At 36.4% G+C, this 22,519-nt stretch overlaps 1 protein-coding gene across 4 annotated transcripts; it reads right to left on the minus strand.

The window, feature by feature from the left end:
* Window positions 1–2,095: 2,095 nt before the first annotated feature.
* Window positions 2,096–21,402, minus strand: hey2 (hes-related family bHLH transcription factor with YRPW motif 2). Of its 4 annotated transcripts, none has more exons than XM_048207497.1 (11): window positions 21,258–21,402; window positions 19,538–19,687; window positions 19,177–19,279; window positions 15,116–15,234; window positions 11,372–11,452; window positions 7,988–8,129; window positions 5,586–5,758; window positions 4,377–4,455; window positions 4,187–4,270; window positions 3,960–4,041; window positions 2,096–3,546 (listed from the first exon to the last, which is right to left on the minus strand). In XM_048207497.1, exons 6-11 carry the CDS (start codon window positions 8,012–8,014, stop codon window positions 2,879–2,881), a joined length of 1,113 nt encoding a protein of 370 aa, XP_048063454.1. In that variant the 5' UTR covers window positions 8,015–8,129; window positions 11,372–11,452; window positions 15,116–15,234; window positions 19,177–19,279; window positions 19,538–19,687; window positions 21,258–21,402; the 3' UTR covers window positions 2,096–2,878. The 4 variants fall into 4 exon arrangements, with proteins under 4 accessions (XP_048063454.1, XP_048063453.1, XP_048063452.1 ...); XM_048207496.1 differs by lacking the exon at window positions 21,258–21,402 and adding an exon at window positions 20,464–20,822 and having other exon boundaries at window positions 19,177–19,264; XM_048207495.1 differs by lacking the exon at window positions 21,258–21,402 and adding an exon at window positions 20,464–20,822.
* Between the last annotated feature and the right edge of the window lie 1,117 nt (window positions 21,403–22,519).

A 22,519-nucleotide genomic window follows, 5' to 3' on the forward strand; every position in this document is an offset into this window, starting at 1 on the left:
TTATTCTATGTGGTTTTCTAAAATGAAAACTAGAGAAGAAAATATTTTTAAAGTACTTTAATTTGCACGTAAAACGCACGTAATTTGTAAAAAACGAGTGACTGAATTTAGAACAAGTTGCAGCTTAAAATGATCTCGCAGTCACACCAGATGGCAGCATTTCTCTGGTAAAGACTCATTTGTTGCCTTTTCAGAGTTCACACATCTCATAATTTAAAATATTTTAATGTTGTAGTGTCATCAAGGTAAAACATAATGGGGAAATTGTACCATAGTATTGTATTACCATAGTAGTACTGTTATGCTACTATACATAGGTAATACCATAGGATTTACATGGTAAATACAGTCAAACCAAAATGTATTCAGACACCTTGAACATTTCATTCATTAATTGTTTATTCACTATAGTTAAAAAAAATGGTAATAAAATATGACAAGTTAAACTGTGTCAGAAGAAAAACAAATCTTAATTATGTCAGATAACACTTAAGCAAAACATGGTCAAGTCAAAGTGTCTGAATAATTTTTGGTTCCAAATTCTTATCAATTTTACTGGTAGTCCACTGTATGAAGAATTTTTGGCTAGAGTTTACTTTATTTTGGTATCTTCACATACACAAATGAACTATAGTGTCCTGCACCGAATAGTAAAAATATATCAAAAATATCAAAAAAGTCTGAATTTTTGGTTTGACTAATATATATATATATATATATAATTAAAAATAATTAATATTAATGACTATTAATCTTCAAATATATATATATTTGAAGATTAATAGTCATTAATATTAATTATTTTTAATTATATAATATTAATGGCATGGTGTCATACTTAGCTATGTATTTATTCACTAGACATCTTTACGATCTGCAATTAGAGAAAATATATAGAGCAAATATCTCATTTTAAAATTCACATTCACATGTTCAAAACATCTTCTTTCATATATTAAATACTCCAGATAATACCAAACAGTTGAGGTTAAAAATGACTGTGTGCAAACTCACTGTGCCCTAGAGCCTAGAATATGATCTGTCTGAGCTGTGATCATATCTAAATGCTGCTTTTATCTTGTGGTCTGGAATATAAAGCACATCTTGTAGTAGCTAAACCATTTTCATGTGTGGAAAGTAATGAAGCTGACAGGCTTACTGACCACGTTCACACCACTGACTCTTTGCCCGTGTGATGTTTTTGGGGAGATCATGTGCGGCCTTGATATATGACGGCCACTTCAAAGGCAGGGGCCCGGCGTGAGAACCAGCCGCTCTAAAGCAGATAACCGGCGGATTTATGGCCTCGCACTTTTCCCATGATTGCCGGTGGGTAGCAGGCGCTGTTTGCCTTAATCCCCATTCACTTGGAAATGCTGATACTTTTTCTCTTAAGGAATTTAATGGTGTGACAGTGATTTACTAATGTAAATCTGTCTAACAGACCCTGGCATAAAGGGAGTGGATTAGGCCGGCATAAAGACCCATCTTGGGGAGGAGTGACTGGTGTTGTTGTGCTTTCATGTGGCGCACACTACTGCAGTCCGACCAGCGGTTTGTTCACGCCCGCCAGAACAGCTACATAAGTTTTGACTCGAGCTGTCCCTGAGGAACCAAGGGGGACCTTGAGGGACTGTGCCTTCAAATAACAGTAAACAGCAAAGGAGAACTGCTTAAATGTTTTTAAGACATTGTTGCAGTGTCAACATACATGGCATTGAGACATTTCATAAACAAAAGGAACATTTTTAAAATTGCTGGACTATGTAACAACTTTACTGTTGATGTATGCGTTGTATTCAATAAATGTGTTTGTAGCTTACTTTAAAGTTTGTCGACAGATTTATAACTGTTGAAGTGGCACTTGTAATTGCAGTTGTTTGTTTGACTTCATTGGCTTCTTTTGCATTATTAGTAAAACACATAAAAGAACACAAATATTTTTTTCCACCATACAATTTCAAGAAGTCAAATTATGCTATGGGAAAACAATTACTTTCTCTCATAACATTCCACGATCTGTTGTGGTGAAGGCAAATGGAATGATGGGTTTATGGCATTTGTGTTGGAAAAAAAAACAAAAAAAAAAAAACACTCAGTTTCTTCATGGACATCTGTTTTTTTCTTTTTTGCATAGAAAAAGGTTACATCTTACAGAGCGTGGTAGGGTTATTAAAAAGGTAACAAAGTTACAGTAGTAGAAAATCTCACATATGAGCATTAGTGAATGTTATTTTAAAAAATTTCAGTAGGCCTATTTTGTAAAGTGGACAAACCCCCCCCCCCCCCCCCCCCAAAAAAAAAAAACAGTAGTGATTGAAGTGCATCATACCAATTAACTCATCTGTCTAATTTCAATATAAACTCTAGTTACAATCTTACACATATACAGATTTACAAACTGGATTGTTAAATCATAGATTACACAACTGATTCACACCTCACTTTAGTGATTATCTGCAAAACCTTTGGTTTGTTTTTGAACAAGCAGGTTTTTTTAAACTCTAAAGCTACTGTGTGTGTGTTTGTGAAAATCAGACAATATGCTTTTCTATTGTGAAATATCAAAGCATAGATATCAAATGCAGCATTTTAGCAGTGTTTACGCAGGCACTGTCCCACAGCGCAGCCCACAAAGTTAAAAAAAGTAATTTTCTTTAAAAATGACAATCACTCTTCATCCTTATGGGTGTCCACGCATTGTGATGTGTAAAAGTCTGTCTTTCTTTCCCTGGCTTGTTGCTTGTCGCATATGTGCACGAGAAGTGTAGAGAAAAAAAGCCCATGGTGCTGACCAAAGCAGGCACAATAGCTGTTTTCTTTCCTTTATGTACAAAGTGTGGAAGACGTCCAGATGCAACAAGAGCAAATCCAACACTTAAAACGCTCCCACTTCAGTCCCCCATGGTCGATATGGTTTACTGCTGCTTCCGCTGTTCCCGCTGCTCTGTTGGGATGTGGTGGATGTGGAAACGGAAGAGCTCACGGCGGAAGAAGCCACTGAAGATGCTGTTACACTGGGGCTGAAGAGCGGGAATCCTCCGGGAAATGATAGAGGGAAGGTTTGCGCCGCAGCTGCGGCGGCCGCTGCGTGAACGGTTGCCGATATTGAAAGCAGCGAGGTGGATAGCGGGGGTACACAAGGAGCGACGCTGCCTGTAGAGGGCGCTCTGAGTGCGGAGTCACTGTGGGTGAAGGAGGAGGTCAGTAGGGCTGCACCCCTCTGAGGAACCTCAGACAGCCTGCTAGAGGAACTTTCTGAGGATGGAAGTCCGCTCTGCTGCAGAAACGCAGTGGGGATAGGATGCAAAGCGGCGGCCCAGTGATGTGGGTGGAGGGCCTGCTGGTGATGGGCTATGGATGTGGTCATGGCGGCCGCTTCCCTCTGCGAGGCGCAGCTGCTGAGGTGAGAAACCAAGCGGACGCGGAGGGGGTCACTGGAGTCCAGACCTTCCACAGAGCTCAAATACCTCGCCGCTTCAGTTAGACACTCCCGAAAGCCGATGCTCATGAAGTCCATGGCCAGAGAATGAGCATCAAAATATCCTGAAAGAGACAGAGAGAATGATTCAAATGTGAAGCTTTAATCATGACGAATCAAATGCAACCCCACTGTGCTCGAGAGGCTAAACCTAAGCAGACTGGGATTGTGACCTGACCTGTTTGTATGTTTGTTTTCTCTCCCCTATGCTTCAGTTTTAACACTCATTGGAAAGCTCTAACAAACCCCCAACAGTGCAGCCTGTGAATGTGGCCCCACTCCCCTCCCATGGATTTATGAAAGCAAACACAATCCCAGGGTCAAGTGCTTCTTTTGTCCTGCCGGCACTTTCCCACGAGTTCAATCCTACCATTAACATTGATTTCCACTTTAATCTGGTCAAAAGGGAACTCCGTGCTCAAATTTCACTACAGCTTAAGGTGGAGTGTAAGATGGGAGCCAATAACAAGCAGTCTACCTTTTCCTCCCGTGGCCTGGAGCATCTTCAAGTGATCCACTGTCATCTGCAATATTTCCGCTTTCTCTAACTTGGCAGATCCCTTGGGAGAATAAATAGATGTTTTTAATATGATAGCTTTGATGAAATAATGTGACAACATCCTCTTCCACTTACATTTAATTTATTACAATTATTATTATTAGAAATAATACTTCATAATAAAGCACACAGGGATGTGAACTCACCTGTTTCTCAAATGCCGTTGGCACCAGACGACGTAACTCTGATAAACTATTATTGATTCGGTCCCTTCGTCTTTTCTCAATGATCTGCAATATATAAAATAATTCACAGAGTATAATGTATCAGAGTTTTAAATATAGCATTTAAAAGATTTTAACAAATATGAAAATTCTCTCAAAAGTTATGAATTACCCCTCTCCGCTTCTTTCTGGCCATGACTTGGGATGTAGTGGTAGGTGAGCCACATCTTATAAATGAACCGTTGCTTTGACTTTTGGGGGAAAAAGGGATGAAAACTTATCAGTGCACTGTAAAAAGTGTTCATAGTTACCTTTAAAATGACTTCTTTGATTCAGTTGTATTAAATTACATTTTTGATATCCGACTAACAAAACCAGGGGCCAGTTACATAGCTGCTAAGTTAAGACTGTCTTAAGAACTAGTTTGGCAACCAGCAATTAGTTTGGGATAATCAGTCTTACTTTTCAGATTCAGATTAGACCAATCTTCCTTTTTATGTAGCGGAGAAAAAAGAAGAAGAAAAAAAAAATTATTACCATTCTTGAAGAAAAAAAAAGAAAAAAGATGACTAACTTGTAAGACTAGTCTAAGCAGTTTATGTAACTGGTCACAGTTAATTTAAATATGAACCACATATTTTAGGTCACCTAAAATGTTTGACAGTGACAAGTGGTAACACTTCACTAAACCTTTTACTTGTGAGTAAATGCATAATGCATAAAATACCATTAATATCTATAGCCTGCATTCAAAAAGTTAGAAATGTCTAACACTTTACAATAATGTTTAGTAACATGTAAGCCATACTTTAAAACATGGTGACATGCAATTGATACCTAAAGGATCCATTTCCACTTGATCAAACCCATCAAATTATTCTTGGTGCAATCTAATGTAATCTGTTTGATTTAGTCACATTAAATAATATTCTGAGTTTAAATAAACCAGTTCATTCTGATGCATATTTTAAGGCTGCATGGCAGCATACAAGTTACACACTTTTAGTTAACTATAGTTATTTATGTACATTCACCATATATGAAAAATATTAAATTAATGATGCTGTCAGTGACATTTTAACTATTGACCTGTTGAGCATTACATACTAATGTTTGTTAATTGCATCAAGTATTACCAAAGCTTTTTTGTGTCATAAAAGTTTATCTATAATGTCTAAGATAAAAAAAATATTAAAATTCATTAATAATTATAATGAATAAAATGATAAATGAACTAGAATGTTTTAAAATAATAAATCTAATTATATTACAGGCCTATATATATGTATTTATACATTTACTATAATGTCTAAATAGAAATATAACATAAAAGTGAGTCCTCAGCTACAGAACAACAAACAAGCATATAATGCATGCTTACCCCGAGTAGTTATTCTCGCTGCCCACATCAATAGTTTCATCCATGTCGCTGTCGGACGTGCTGTCCTCACAAGGCCGCTTCATGATGCCGTGCGCACAGGTACAATCACCAAACACTCTGAGCGTCTTTCCCACGAACCGCTGGAGCCTCAGTCTCGCATTCACGCCCACGTCCTGCTTTGGGAACACCCACCGAAAAAAAGAAAACACGCCCCGAGCCACCGAATGGAGGTCTCAAACTTCATTCCCCTGATAATTGACTCTGCCCAGCTTCAGCACTCGCGTTCTGCACCCGAGGGCCCCAGAAGCGTGAGAAACACTTTACTCAAGAAAGGCGACGGTGTTTCAGAGCCTGACTGAGCTTGGACACAGTGTGCAGATAGGCAGGAAATCTAGGTAAAGGGTTTCTGGCAAGGCTAATTTGAGGATGCAGAGTGGCTTGCCAAAACGTAGTCAGGTTTATTCAGTGTGCGAATTATTAAGGACAGAATTTCTGTCAGTAGTTTGTTTAGGTTTGTCTCGCGCAGCCCAAATTGTTTTAGCGTCCCTTTACACAGTTAGCTAACCTTCAAATATCTTGAGGAGAACAACAATTAATGTTATATATTTATTTTAAATCTATATTAATATGAAAATAACGACAGAATGTTTTGTTGACTTACCATCCAATACATACAGCGATCAAGCTCTGCTCACGTGACTTTTATATTTTTTAACATTTAGGTTACTGAAAGGTTGTTTGAAAACCCCATTAAAACGTGTACTCGTACGTAAAACAAAACAAAAAAAATCTTTTACCGAATAAAAATTGTCATTAAAAAAAGTTACAACTGGTCAAGTGTAAATTACCTTACCATATATAGTAAAAAAAAAAAAAAAAAAAACAGTATATTTTAGAGACTACATATATTTTTACAAGTATTTTTAGAAGTAAAAACTACCTTAATTACCTTTATTATTATTTACAATTAAAGTACTGCCTTATTAAATATTTAAAGGAGGCAATATGCCTACTTTAATGGTAAAATATTGTATCTAAATACATGAATAAACCAAATAAATTAGTGTTATGCACTTTTGCATTATCTACAGAGTGGAAATACTCAAATCCCTTTAAAATATTTCAATAAACATTAATTATATTGAGATTACATAAGTTTTTCAAGTTGTTAGGGAGCCTGTCTTGTGTATTTCATATAGCGCAAAACGGTACGTTGACAAACTGAACTAAATATATGCATACACACAGAGACAGACACACTTTCACACATCTAGTTGGAGGCTCCAGCTGTAGTGAATTTCCTGGGTTAAACAGTGAAGACGGCACATTGTTTGGGCTCACAAAACCCCCCCTTTGTCATGTGCCTTCCCCCTGGTGGAGCGTAGCACAGTCTCCCAGGCAGCCCGCCAGTGTGATGACTCGTTCCCACAGCTCGAGCCCTGCGCTGAAACCCAATCACCATGTGAGAGACGGCCAGGAACACAGGGAGGGCCGGCAGGGCCGCTGCCACTGGGAGGTTACCGCGAGCCAAGCGTCACCCCCACCACTGCGGCCGCAGCTCGTAACACTATTCCTCACATTGTTTGTTTGTTGCATTTCCAATTTAACTAACATATAAAACCTTAGAAATATCAAGCTGGCATCGTGGAGGAGGGCAGCTTATGACCTTCACACATAGTGTTGAATTGAACTATATTTTGTTGTTACTTTTATCCATGAACTTGAGAGAACATTTTATGTAAATGTCTACAATGTAACATTACAGATGAAAATCTTTTACTTTAAAAGTATACTTAAAAATGTCTTTGCATTTCACAGTAAAATTACACTTCTGTCACACCACCCAAACATTTCTAAAAACAACCACCATAACTAAAAATAAATTTGAATAAAATTATAAATAATACATGTTAATAAATAATAAATTTAATTATTAATAATAGTAATTATAGTAATATAAATTCACTGTTTTACTCCAAAAAGTATTATACTTATATAAAATATATAAATGTCTATCAAACCAAGTGGCATTTAAAGAATGATAGAAACACTCAACAAACACTTTTTAAATGGTAAAATCAATTGATATCCAGTACTGTTCAAAACAAAGAAAAATTTATATTTGGATATTTTCAGGTTTTCAAACACACCCTGCCTTTAGTTAATGTGACGAACTACACCTGTGGTTATTCTACTAATGTGAACTTGAGGGGAACTGATTCATACACACTCCCTTAAAATGAACTTGAGACTCTTTGGCTAAAGCACATGTAGTGGCTTGATATTTTGCTATCTAATGCAATAAAAATGTGTAGATTTTAAGTATGATTTAACTGTCCAAAAACGTTATGATCTCCTAAAATAATGAATATTAAAAATAATCCTATTATAAAGACACGAACCTCTGTACTGCTGAAGGGTTTCTGCATCACCCATTGCCTTTAACACCCTGCACCAGATCCAGTCCTCACCACAGATAGCTCCAATCAAGCTGTCAACAGCCTCTCATAGCCCAGGGCAGGCTGCAGCTCTCCCAGGTGTGACCTAAAGTATATAAGGGCTAATTAAAGCAGTCTGTCCGGCTTCACAGACCCGGACTTTCCCTCGTTTTCCCCTGTTGATGGATATGCCCACTCAAGAATTTTCAAAGTTCTTTTTAGGATAAATAAAGACCGTATCATGAAAATATTGAGCATATAGAGCAGGCATACACCAAGCCCTAAAGGTTTGTTTCAATCTATTTATTGCATGTTGTATATTGTTATTGTTTTACACATCTAAAAGTCTGGGTCTTCTCATATCTATGTTTAATGTATTTATTAGTGTATAGTAGAGGGACTGTACAAATTATTGAAGTCTCTGTAAATGGACAAAAGACAATAACTTTAAAGTTGTAATAAATGTTCCAATTCCTATGTGAATAGGAACCACAACTATAATGATAATGGCACAGAGAAAGTTTTTTTTTTTTTTTTCAGCTGATGAAGGATAATAACATTGCCAGCCAATCAGAATCCATCCTGCATTCAGAGCTGGAGCATTTAAAAGTGCAGACAGCAAAACTGCAGCATGTGCTTATAATACAATGGACATTATTTTGCATAGGTGTGGATACTAATATAGTTATCATTATAGTTATCGCACATATTATATATATATAATAAAAATGTGTGTATTATATATATATATATAAATATATATATATATATATATATATATATATATATATATATATATATACACACACACACACACACACACACACATATATCAAATATACACACAAAACAAACAGAAAATATGCATGTATATAATATTACATTAGATGTTATTATTACATATATCTTTATATTAGATATTGTGAAAAGAAGCTTTCAGTCATACTCAGTTTTTTTTTTGCATTTCATCCTTGGCTTATTGAAAACAAGTGCTAGTGATATCAGTCCCGGGCAGGACTACAAAACAAAAACCGGAATATGGCCTCCGCCAAGTCTGCCGACGGCCAGTGTGGAGCTACAAGCTCGTCCGTGTCACCTCTGAGACTTCTCATAGCATGTGGCGAAGCAGGTCCAAACTTGGGACGCAACTTGGTGCAAACGTTTGTGGATGTTTGTGTGTGTTTCTTCTATTCCCAGGCAGGAGGAAGGATTCCTTTCATCCCAAACATGCTTGCTTGGAGAAGGCGGGCGGCCCTGCCCCTGGGCCCGGCGAGAGGGGCCCAGCCCTGATGTGCCATGCTATCAGTGGTTCCCAAGGCTGGCCAGCCTGGGAAAAGCTGGGTGGACCCGTTCCAAAATCAGCATTACATGCATTATTGTTCTTACCCTCCCCGAGTCCCAAGCACACAATGAAAACAACAGCAACAGCCACAATCTCAAGCCCTTCTCTGAACACAAGGCTGCCCTTAGTCACTCGCAAACTGCCTTTTTAAAACCAAGTTAACTGCTTCATGGCAACGGACACTGTTGCCTGGGCAGCAGCTTCTTCAACCCCGACTCTTCCTTGAGAGTACACTGACCTGTTTTAGATTCAGGGCAAACAAACATTTGTTCTGTTAAATTAAAGTATAGTGCATGTAAAATGTTTAGGAAAACATGGGGATTTATTGCTCTTCAGTAAATTCAGCCGAGAAGCAGTGGCCGGCGGCATAAACCGCTAAGACTAGTCTTACAAGTATTTTTTTAAGACTGTTAATAACTGAATCAGTTACATAACAGATTGGTCTAATTTCATACCAAAACATAAGACTGATTGCCTTGATCACACCAGTTCTTAAGACAAAGTCTTGACATAATGCCTATGTTTATCACTTTTAAGATAGTGTTATGATAGCCTAACGGGAAAACCCTGCTTAAAAACAGCTTAAACCAGTCTAAGGTGGTTTTCTGGTGGTGTTAATCTGGCATGAACAGCTGACAAGTGTTCAAAACCTTTCTAAAACTAGTTAAATAGAACAGCCAGGCCAGTTGACCACATTAGGCTGGTTTTTAAGAAGTTTCAATACAACTCTTGTACCAACAGAAGTTAAAGAATCTAGGAAGCTACTGAGATCATAATCTAGCTCCATCATTTCATGTTACTCAAGGGATGTTCTTGCGATTAGTGAATGAAGTGTGCATGAATGAAAAATATTTGCTTATCAAAAATAAGCTAGTTACTGAGATCTAGTGATAAATTTTGTTTCCTTGCTGATCAGACCAACAAAGATTTTAAGATTATGACTAACTTGATTATTTTCTTTGATGACTTTCTGGAAGGTTTCATTTCAGCGCCAAACTGAAACAATTAACCCCTGAGTAAATAATCTACTGCTTTCTCATTGTTATCCAATCTGTTCAAAACAAATGGGCATCTGTTTATTTTTCCTGTCAGTGGAAGAGCGAACAGCCACAAACTGACGATATCCTAGGATTGTGGACTTCTGACTCCAAAGTCATATTATAGGCGCTTTATTAGTGTTTAAGGTCACAGAGAGACAAGCAAGTGCATCCTATATCAGGAAGCCTTGTGCGTCTCTGGAGTGAAATATTTGGCTTTTAGTCGGAGCGCCGGCCGTGAGTCGGAAATCCTGGGAAGCGAGTTCATGGCAGACAGGCTCCAGGCGTCGTATGGGCCAACGTTGAAGAGAATGGGTCAGAATAATAGGGCCCTTCCTGCCATTCTCAGATTCAGGGCAGTATTTCTGTCACGGCTTTCCATCGAACTGTGTCTGGCATTTTGCTTCGGCACCCATCAACCCGCATGCTACGCTCAGAAACACGCTAATCTGCACTGCAAGTGCCATTTGGCTCAACACAAAGTGTCTGTCAGAATTATGTCAGCGTCAGAACAACATCATTGTGCTGATTTTGCATGGCTATCAAGGGAGCGTATACTCATGTAAACAAGTTTATCAGTCTTTAAAAGACATTTTAAACTCTGCTATAGTGTGTACAGGGTGAGGGTTTACAATACAAAAATTGCATATATGGAGTGAGAACACACACAGACAGGTGCCCCTTCTCTACTTCCTGTCATATGACCTGAGCTTCCTGTCAGGATACATGAGCTTGAGGAAGCCATAGGTTTCCCCTTCTGCATTCAGCTCTCATTGTTCAAACACTGTTACCCAATTGTTAAGCATCCCTTTCATTCACTGTGGCACCTTCGTTATTTGCACAATAGCTAGTTTCCACTGTCAAAACCTGGAACCCACAGGTTTGGATGCATTGTCAGCTCTTCAGATAAAATTCTAGAGCTAAATAATAAAATCAATGAACATTTTGTGGGATTTTTCATTTCCATACCTTCTGAAAATTTGATCCGAATGCTCAAACTTGCCACAGAAGTGCTTGTAGATCATTGCAAGTCTTCGTTTACAATTCAACCTACAAAAACATAAAAAAATTTCAGTTTATTTCAGTCCAGCAAACTCATCCATTTTAGATAAATGTTTGTATGTCATGTCTTTTGTCAAAAGCTTCATTTATTTAAATCAGGATTGGGATTTCAATTTAGAATTGGTTCCCTTTCAATTTTATGATTTGGAAATTTGAACTAAATTTGTCACACCCCACATGAAGTTGAATTGGAATTAGAATTGGAATGACAGGAAGTGAACTTCACTGAAATGCAATTCAAAGAAATTCAACATAAGCACTGAATCTTGGCAAATGGATTGTTCTTCCATCCAGGTTCACAAAGGTTTATAAACAAACATCATATTATAAAATCTTAATTTATTAAATATTATCAATCCATCCAGCCATCCAAAATTTCAATTTCACTTCCTTTCATTCATACCTTCATAGTGAACTGCAATTCCATATCCTTTTTGCTACCTCAATTCAAACTCAATTCCAAATTCAATTACTAAATCAATTAAAAAATATTAAATTTAAAAGCATTCTCAATTAAATTCTAAATGCCGCACAACCCAGATTCAAATATTCATATATTAAACATCAACAGTTCTCTCATTGCAGTCATTATTATTTTTAATTTTCATTTAAGACAAGACGAAACTTAAACGCATTGATGTTGCTGTTTGACGCCAAAAATCTTAACAGTTTAATCCAATTGCATAAGCAGTCTGGCACTGCTCCCATATCAGTGGCTTCTGGCTCGCTCTGCTTGCATGGAAGCAGCTGCCCTGGACGCCCCCAGTCTGAACAGACAGGCAAATGTGTTAAAGTAATTAACAGACAAGAAAGAGGAAGTCATCAGCTACACATTAAGTGACCTGACCACTGTGAAATCACTACTCTAGACGGCAGGATACAACCACAGTCCGAGAAAGAGATATGCTTTCACACGTGGCACCAGTCAGTGAAGGCCAACAAGATAATCTTCTCTTCTACACTAAAAACAAACAGAAGTCCTCTTGGGACACCTGTGCTAATCATTACTGGTTTGTATATTATTATTTATAATATATGTTTATTATTTAAATATTTTAACAAAGTTGATATATAACCTCTTGAAAGATACATTGCCATTTCTAACATTTATCCGTGAAGGTGAATTTTGTTTTTCAAAACATGAGCTTGTGCACAGTTTATCTTGTGCTGTGACACAAGATAAACACCTAAAATGTAATAAGATTGTGAACTCTGTCTGGCCTCCAATCTTCCCCTCAGTTTTAAGATGAGACTTTCTCCTCATGCTTAGTTTGGGTATCACAGGCCCTGAGGAAGCACAAGGTTAGAGAGAGATCCAGGAAAGAGCTTTCTGCTAATCTCTACCAGGGTAAGACCCCACAGAGCCAAAACATTGATATGGTGTGTCACTGCCTGGTGATAAACAATGCTGCATATTGTTGTTTTGGGCTGCACCCTCTGGTTCTTTATCAGCAAGCATCCTTCCACTCCCCATGATTGTAAAATGGCAATGGGTGTGCTGCAGAGTGATGGACTTGTATAATAAACGGCAATGAAGTTGATCATGGTTAAAAGAAATTCAACGCACTTTGAGCATTTTTGTTTACAAGTGACCTTTAGGGTGGGTTTATCTAAAAAAAAAAAAAAAAAAAAAAAAAAAACTTAAAAGGGATTGTTCACACAAAAATTAAAATTCTGTCATCATTTAGATGATATTTTGAATTATTTTGGTAACCAGAGAATTGACACTTGACTTGACTTGGTAGTTACTGACTTCCATAATACCATTCCTATTATGGAAGTCAATTAGGTACAGTCAACTGTCTGGTTACCAACATTCTTCAAAATATCATCTTTTGTGTACAACAGATGAAACAAACTCAAACAGGTTTGGATTAACTTGAGGGTGAGTAAATGATAGCAAAATTTCATTTTGTGGTGAACTATCCCTTTAAGGCCCAAGTATGATAGCTATAACGATAAAGATATAGTTCTAAAAATCACTCTAAATATAAAGAATAGCAGAGTTCACACCACAGCCATAACAATAACAGCACAGAGATAACGTTGGAATCTCTTTCAGAATTTTATTCCAGCTGATGAATGATAAAAACATTGTCAGCCAATCAGCATCCACATCTGCTGGCGTGGATGATAATATAGTTATCGCTATAGTTATCTTGGTATGAACGGTATCTTTATAGCGCAATAACAGACCGGAGCGGAAAAAACTCAATACAGAAAACACAGACAAAATGAAGCATAAATCTGTATCTGACGAAATTAAGCATAATGTGAATCTGTGATCAGAATAAATGTCTTTTCAAAACTAATTCAGACAATTAAAAATTGAATCAAAATATTCAATTGTGTCTGTGGATATAAAAAAATGCCACAAAATAAGAGCGTAATATTTTTAAAGGCCTGAGACTGAGATCATATTATAAATCATAAACTCAATCATATTATAAACTAAAGTTAGAACAAAAGCTTGGTGTCAAAGTTTTTTTTTTAAAGTCTCTTATGTTGAGCAAGACTGCATTTATTCAATCAAAAATACAGTAAAACAGTATTATAAAAAATAATCACAATTTAGAATAACCGTTTTCTATTTTAAAATATTTAAAAATTTCATTTGTTGCTATACATTTTCAGCAGCCATTACAGTCTTCAGTGTCACATGATCCTTCAGAAATCATTCTAATTGATTTTGTGGTCAAAAAACATTTATTATTATCAATGACAAAACAGTTGTGCTGTTTAATATTTTATTCTGGATTCTTTGATGAAAGAAAGATCAGAAAAACAACAGCATTTATTTAAAATAGAAATCTTTTGTAACATTATACGTCTTTACTGTCACTTTTGATCAGTTTGATGCGTCCCTTATAAATAAAAGTATTAGTTTCTTAAAAAAAAAAAAATCTTACTGACTCCAAACTTTTGAAAGGCAGTATATCTTAATATAATGTTTGGACAATCATGTAGCATAGACAACTTGAATACAATGAAAATGAGCAATGAACATTTCAGTGATAACCATGGACGAATCTAGAGTTTTAGTCTTAAGAGGACTGAGCCTCTTATCTGAATTTGAGCTGTTATAGCTAAAAGAAAAATTCTATAAGAGCAAGAACTCACAGCTAATTTATGCTCGATTGACTTTCCCTTCTCCAGCCACTGTTTTCACATAATCACCAATTTTTAAGGTGGCTGAAAGCTTAATCGCTGATTTTTAGGGGCTGAGATGAAAGACAAGGTGACTGAAGTCCTGTCTGCTGCAGTGATAATGAGTTTCAAATACAAGATTCAAGAATTTCAGACTAATTTTGAACTAGTCTAAATCTACATGTGGTTTATTTTAGGTCTGATTGGCTGGCCCCCTGTAATTGTTTTGGAAGTCCAGACACTTTGACTTATCAGTGCGAGCAGTTGAAAAGCAGTAGCGCACATGCTTGACCCGAAGCCCTCTGGTCTTACTGCTATCACCCGAGACAGCACTGTTGAATCTGGGGGAGAATGTGACAACAGCAGGCTCAGTTCATCTTATCAAGCTAAGTGAGGGCCACCAGCTGACCATCCGCAGACCTCAGATCAGCAACACGTCTGCTAAATCTTTTATACACCCTGCAGGGGAAAACCTGGACTGAGGGTCCGAGCCCTGGAAAATACCTGTCATCAGAAGAGCCGCCGCGATCAGCTGCAGGAATCTTGCTACATTCACACCAGGAGAAACGTAGAGGGAGAGGTGTCCATGACAGTTCCCAGATACTCTGACGCTGTCTTTCCCACTGGTAGAAAACACACAAGAACTTGTCACTGTCTAGCAAAGCTGAAAAAGTTCAATAAAATGTATTCTTTGTACAGAAATAGACATATAATTTTAACTTTTCATATAACTGTAAGACACAATTTAATTTATTTAAAGGTGCCCTTGAAAATAAAAATTTAATTTACCTTGGCATAGTTGAATAACAGTACATGTTCAGTACATGGAAATGACATACAGTGAGTCTCAAACACCATTGTTTCCCCCTTCTTATGTAAATCTCATTTGTTTAAAAGACCTCCGAAGAACAGGCGAATCTCAACATAACACCGACTGTGACGCAACAGTCGGGATCATTAATACGTACGCCCCCAATATTTGCATATGCCAGCTCACGTTCAAGGCATTACACAAGGGCAGGACGTCTGGATCTGTGCACAGCTGAATCATCAGACTAGGTAAGCAAGCAAGGACAATAGCGAAAAATGGCAGATGGAGCAATAATAACTGACATGATCCATGATTACATGATATTTTTAGTGATATTTTTAAATTGTCTTTCTAAATGTTTCGTTAGCATGTTGCTAATGTACTGTTAAATGTGGTTAAAGTTACCATCGTTTATTACTGTATTCACGGAGACGAGACTGTTTTTATTTTCGCGAGAATTTAAAGGGGTCGCAGCCTGAATCGGCGCATATTTAATGATGCCCCAAAATAGGCAGTTAAAAAAAATGAATAAAAAAAAAATCTATGGGGTATTTTGAGCTGAAACTTCACAGACACATTCAGGGGACACCTTAGACTTATATTACATCTTGTAAAAAAGACGTTCTACGGCACCTTTAAAGTGCATAAAGAAAATAGTTCACCTAAAAATAAAAAATTCTGTCATCATTTATCCACCCTCATGTCCTTCCAAACCCATTTTATTCATGTTTAACACAAAAACGTATTAAGTCCATAAGCATTAAGTCATATGACTGCTTTGAGGAACAGAAAATATTTCTGTATTTCAGTGATTTACAGTAGTTTATGTGCAAAATGGCTGTACTGACACATATTGAGTAATGCTACCACATAGGTACTGACTGCAAGAAAGCATCTTATTCAAGAGCCTAAGCTGGTTTTGGTGTAAATATTGTGTGGGTTTATTGTTTGCCTCCATGTGCACTATATTTTGTAAATAAAATAGACCATGTGACACTGAAGACTGGAGTAATGATGCTGAAAATTCAGCATTAAAAAAAATTACATTTTAAAATATTGTCAAATAGAAAACTGAACTCATATACCACAATATTACCCCAAACTTTTGAATGGAATATCAATGGCTGTTTGCCCAAACTCAAGATATATTTTTATCATCTATTAATTAACATACTTTAATTAGGCAGACCAGGAGGATAATTTATTTATCATATTTTTAACCTCATGTATTATGAACCTCTGATTTTGTGAATTGGTCTTTTCATACAAACAAGCTAAAATTAGAATTGTTTATTGTAAGCTTGCTGATAGACCCAACTATATGATTAGTGATCAGAGATCACTAATCATATAAATGAGAACTACAATGAAATGGATTTAGAGAACTAAATTATCTGTAAATCAAGAGACTTGACTTTTCATTTTAGTAGTCTGCCACACGCCACTGGTTTGTGATGTAAATATTGTGTGGGTTGTGAGGGTTGATTGTTTGCTTATGTTTGAACTATATACCTCATAAAAAGGAATATAGAAGCTAAATATCATCAACTTTAATTGAGCAAACTATTTACATGATGACTAAAATGTTTAGACTGTAAATGGCAGATCGGTTTTTGACTAGGCAACAGGATCATTTCAGCAATTTAACTGCTGCCAAATACTGTTTTTTTTTTTTTTTCTGCAAAACAATATGTCTCCAGTTGCTATGTTATTTTTGTCAAAAGACACATCAGGCTCATTCATAAAGCCGTCTTGCCATCTTGGATGGAAGTGTAGTGAGGTACTGTACAGAATGGCAACAGCTGTGGCTTTCATTGTTTGTAGCCACACTCTCATTCTTCCTGTAATATAGTGGTCAGTCTACATTACAGGTCAAGCTACTCTGGCCACTTTGGTTTTACCGCAGAAGAAGTTGGCGTTCGGTCAGAGATCAGAGAGCTGGCTTCCACAGAGGGTCAGTGAGGGTAAGTAGTTGGCGCTGACAGGCAGCTGGCAAAGACCACTCTGAGAATATATTGCCATGCTGAAGAATGATCAATGGCTAGTAAGAACAGAACATATCAGCTTCATTTGTGTAATTATATTGATACTACACACTTCTATTCACTATACATTTCTATTCACTTTCATATTGTAACAAAAACAATCTATTTCAAATAAATGGTGTTCTTTTGAACTTTCTACTGGATCTAAGAATCCTGACAAAAAGTCCCACTGTTTACACAAAAATATTAAGCAGCACAACAGTTTTCAACATTGCTAATAATAATAGCATCGAATCAGCATATTAGAATGATTTCTGAAGGATCATGTGACACAGAAGACTGAATTAATGATGCTGAAAATCCATCACAGGAATACATTACATTTTAAAATAATTTTAAAAGAATAGAATATGGAATTTTACATATTAATTATGTCATTTCCTCATGTCGTTCCAAAACATATTTTGTTTTTTAGTGACAAAAATCTTTGAATAGATCTTTTCCATATAATAACAGTATATAGTGACCACAGCTCTCAATCGCCAAGAACTATAAAAGTAATCAACAGTGTTGGGGGTAACACATTACAAGTAATTTACGTAATCAGATTACATTTTAAAGTAACTAGTAAAGTTACTTTTAAATTTACAACAAAATATCTAAGTTACTTTTTCAAATAAGTAATGCACGTTACTTTGTTTTCCCACATATTGACTGACAGCTCTCCTGTTGAGTGAAATCGTGAGTAACGAGGTACGCAAATCTGCAATAAAAACCTTTCACTTTTGGTGTGAAAGGGCCTTTACATTTGCTAAAAATACAACTTTTTTGTTATGAAAAATCAAGCAAGCCCAGCCCAGGTGAGAAAAAGTAACGCAAAATTAATCACTTTTCCATAAAAAGTAACTAAGTAATGCAAATAGTTACTTTTTTAGGGAGTGAGGCAATATTGTAACGCATTCCTTTTAAAAGTAAATTTCCTCAACACTGGTAATCAATCATCCAGTATCTTTGTAATTGAGCAGACCACTATTTGTCATTAACCTTTACCTAAAATAAAATCTTGTTTATGCCGCAGGTTTGAAACAATTTTCATGTTTGTGTGAACTATTCCTTGAAATGTTTGAGGGACGTTTAGGGAATCCCTGCAACCCTTGACACTTATTTGTGAATCTGATGAGATAAATGATCGAGACAAGAAAGGGAAGCAAACCCTTGACACTCTCTCACTGTCTGAGCTGCTTATATCATAAGGGTCTCTCTCTCTCTCTCTCTCTCTCTCTCTCTCTCTCTCTCCTTCAGCTTGAATGTTTACTTTGGATTATACTAGATGCTTCCAGACCTCTGAGAACTCACATCCTGACAGACAAGCTGATATGTACTGTTGCACTCAAACTTTCATGCACTTCCCTATAGAACACCTAAAACGTAGCTAAACTAGCTGGATATAAAGGTTGTAAAACATGTAACAGATGCTTCTGTTAATCTTTAATGACATTTCCGTGATAATTAAAGCTTGTGGTGTTTTGCATGACAGGTGCTGGTCAGGTCTTTCATGTGTGAATTATAGACTATAAAACAAGACATGAGAGAAATTGTGTGATGTCACACCACTGGTACGAGACACATCTGATTTAAAACATTAAAATAAATGACTCTTGCAGCACACTAGAAATGTATTTCATCTTGAAATGTACTGAATTAACATGAATATTTCAATGATTAAAAAGATGCTGAAACTTTAAGCCATACAAAAATTCATTACATACCAAAGTTGGCTATATGTGCCTCCTGTTCCATTAGTTGATCTCACTGGTGCCCAAGAAATACATTATGCTGATTGGCTTGCCATCCCATCTGCCAGAATATAAACTGCATGAGAATGTAAAAATGACACATACTTAAAACAGTGAATGAAATAACAGCAACTATCTGCAAAAAGCATCCATCCAAAATGCTGTATTTTTGCCTTTTGTGTTGATTATGAAAAGTCCCTAGGACAGTGTAACAGTGGTCTCTGACCCTGTGTGGTGGTCCAAGAGACAGAGGGGGTCAAAAGAAAAGTCTAGATGTGGCTCTGAAGTTGAAAGTCTATGGGGTGTCTGAGCAGCCCTGTTTGATGTAGCTCACCATGGTTGCTGCTGCCGCACGTCTGTGAAGATGTTTTTGTGTGATGGCAGCTGGAGACTCAATCGGCCTCTCTCACACAGAGAAAACTACATGGGCCATTCTGACTGAGGAAACAGCGTTATGAGGGTTTTGACCCAGAGCTGGAGAATGCTGTGGGTTTGAGATGGTGACAGATATGAGAACAGATCTTCTAGGGACAGTGTTCACTTAACAGCTTTTTTCTTTCTTATATTGAAAATACATTGCTAAAGCATTGCTAAATTTGAGGGATTTGTTAACTTTCAACATACATACATACATATGTGACCCTGGACCACAAAACCAGTCATCGGTCACACAGGTATATTTATAGCAATAGCCAACAATACATTGTGTGGGTCAAAATAATCTATTTTTCTTTTATGCCAAAAATCATTAGGATATTAAGTAAAGATCATGTTCCATGAAGATATTTTGTAAATTTTCTACCATAAATATATCAAAAATGTATTTTTGTGAGTGGATATGCATTGCTAAGGACTTCATTTGGAGAACTTTAAAGGCGATTTTTTCAGTATTTAGATTTTTTTGCACCCTCAGATTCCAGATATTCAAATAGTTGTACCTCAGCCAAATATTGTCCTATCCTAACAATCATACATCAAGAGAAAGCTTATTTATTCAGCTTTCAGATGATGTAAAAATATATTTTTTATAGTGGTCAAGGGTCATTTTTATTTTTATATATATATATATATATATATATATATATATATATATATATATATATATATATATATATATATATATATATATATATATAATACACTCTTGCAGTTTGAAAAGTTTGCAGCTTATGTGCCAGAGTGTAAATACGGCATTAGACTAGCCAATCTCCCGCTCTTTGTATATGGAAACAAGGGCCCGCTCAGAGAGGTCTGACCAACCGAGCGGCGGCGGCTGCTGCTGCGGTGTCCGCAGCGGTCGGTGGTGCTGTTGAAGCCGGTGAAGGGAGTGAGGCAGAGGGGGGTTATCGTCGCTCTGTTGGGAAAATAACAGCCCCAAGGTAAACCGCGGCAAACAGGAAGGGTGTGGACAGGATCCGAGCGCAGCTGCTGCCGCTGAGCAGCGTCTGTTCCCTCCGACTTTGATGTGTGGGCACACCGTGCTCTGTGCCACGAGATAAACACTCTGGGAGCGAGGAATTGTTTGTGTTACGCATAGCTCCGTAATGACATGCAGCCTGTGAGAAAGTCAGCTGCCGCCGACAGCCCCGCGGGAAGCACGTGTGTAGACCGTCGACCCTGAGCTAATTGATGAGTGATGTCATTGATGAGTCATCGGTGACTCCTTTATAATCTAAATAATATTAACATTTTGAACAATTGCAGTGCTCAAAGTTGTAAAAATAACATAAAATTGCTGAGAATAAATTGAATAAATTGGGTTGCAAATGACAATTCACGTTGACCTTCATTTTATTTTAGTTTTAATATGAATGTAGTACACTGTAATATATATATATATATATATATATATATATATATATATATATATATATATATATATATTCATGATTTATCACAACATTTTTTCTTTTGTCAAATCAACTTCAATAATTAATGTGGTTCAGATAACATAATATTTTGAGTTTCTGTTGATTAAACCAACTGCCTTCATTGTATAGCTCAAATTTTCAATTTCAATGAACTCAACATTTTAAGGCAACCAGGTAACTTACTTTTTTAAGTTAAACCAACAATTCTTTTTTTGCAGTGTATTCTCAGCTCGACTGTTTAAACATTTTACAGTTTAAATCCATTCTGCAGATTTCAGCATATTTTCCAAAATCACCACAAACTTCAGCAGACTGCCACCCTGCTTGAAAAAAACAAACAAACAAACATAAAAGCTGACACATAATATTAACTTTTACATTTGTGTGGGATGGTGTAATGTCATACGTTTACTGTTTTCCTGTGAGGCAGGCGGCGTTGGAAAGCATCCCTGTTGTCCTCTCCAACACTCCATAAAACATTACATTCACCTTGGGAATACTGGATGTGGAGAAAGACTTGTGGCATTGACTGGGAGGGAGGCGGACATTCTTCAAGGGTCTAAATAAAGTCTGTGAGACACTCTTTCTCATGAGCCCTGCATGTTGACTCATGAAGCATCAACAGAGGGCAGAGTGTGTGTGGCCTTAAATCAATGCTCAGCATTTGAAACAGAGCCTGTTTGACAGAAAACTGGTGACTGGTCTAGTGGTAGCAAAGTACTGCATGATCATATGGAAATAACTTTATGTGTAGGCTTGCAGTTCTGCATGTTAGACTAAGCGCTCTCTTCCAAATGGAGGGTTGCCGGTTGTTTGGCTTCATCCCTCATTGGTCATCAATGGTCAGTTAGACGACTGGCTTTTTTAATAGGCCCCTGGGGCACTAAAAAAGCAATTATGAACAAGCCATTTTGCTCAGTCTGTTTCAAGTACTTTTCAAGTTTATTTTAGTGGCACTTTGGATAAATAGGCCACAAAATAACAGCTGAAATTCGTGAATTATTTTTATTATTAATAATAAATGGTCATTGGAAGTCCTCAAAAACTTCAGATTATTATCAAGGTCAAACTAAATATTGTATGAGATGTTTTTATTTTTTATAAATTTTATATGAGGTTGGTGATTTTTGCAACCTGATTTGTGATTGTGCAATTTTAATGAGAAACTTTATTATTAATAATATATATTAATATATATTTATTAATAATATATATGCAATATTATGCTTAAATATAATATTAATATAATTTATGGATTTAAAAAATAAATTAAATGTAAAGAAATTAATAAATTAAAAGAATTGTTTAATTTAATATAATTTAGAATTTAATTGCCAATAATAATTTAATGCATAATTTAATGCGTGTTACAATTTTGAGTCAATAAAAAGTTTTAAATATATATATATATATATATATATATATATATATATATATACACACAG

Source organism: Megalobrama amblycephala, linkage group LG11 (genome assembly GCF_018812025.1).
Source record: "Megalobrama amblycephala isolate DHTTF-2021 linkage group LG11, ASM1881202v1, whole genome shotgun sequence".
NCBI classification, from domain to species: domain Eukaryota; kingdom Metazoa; phylum Chordata; class Actinopteri; order Cypriniformes; family Xenocyprididae; genus Megalobrama; species Megalobrama amblycephala.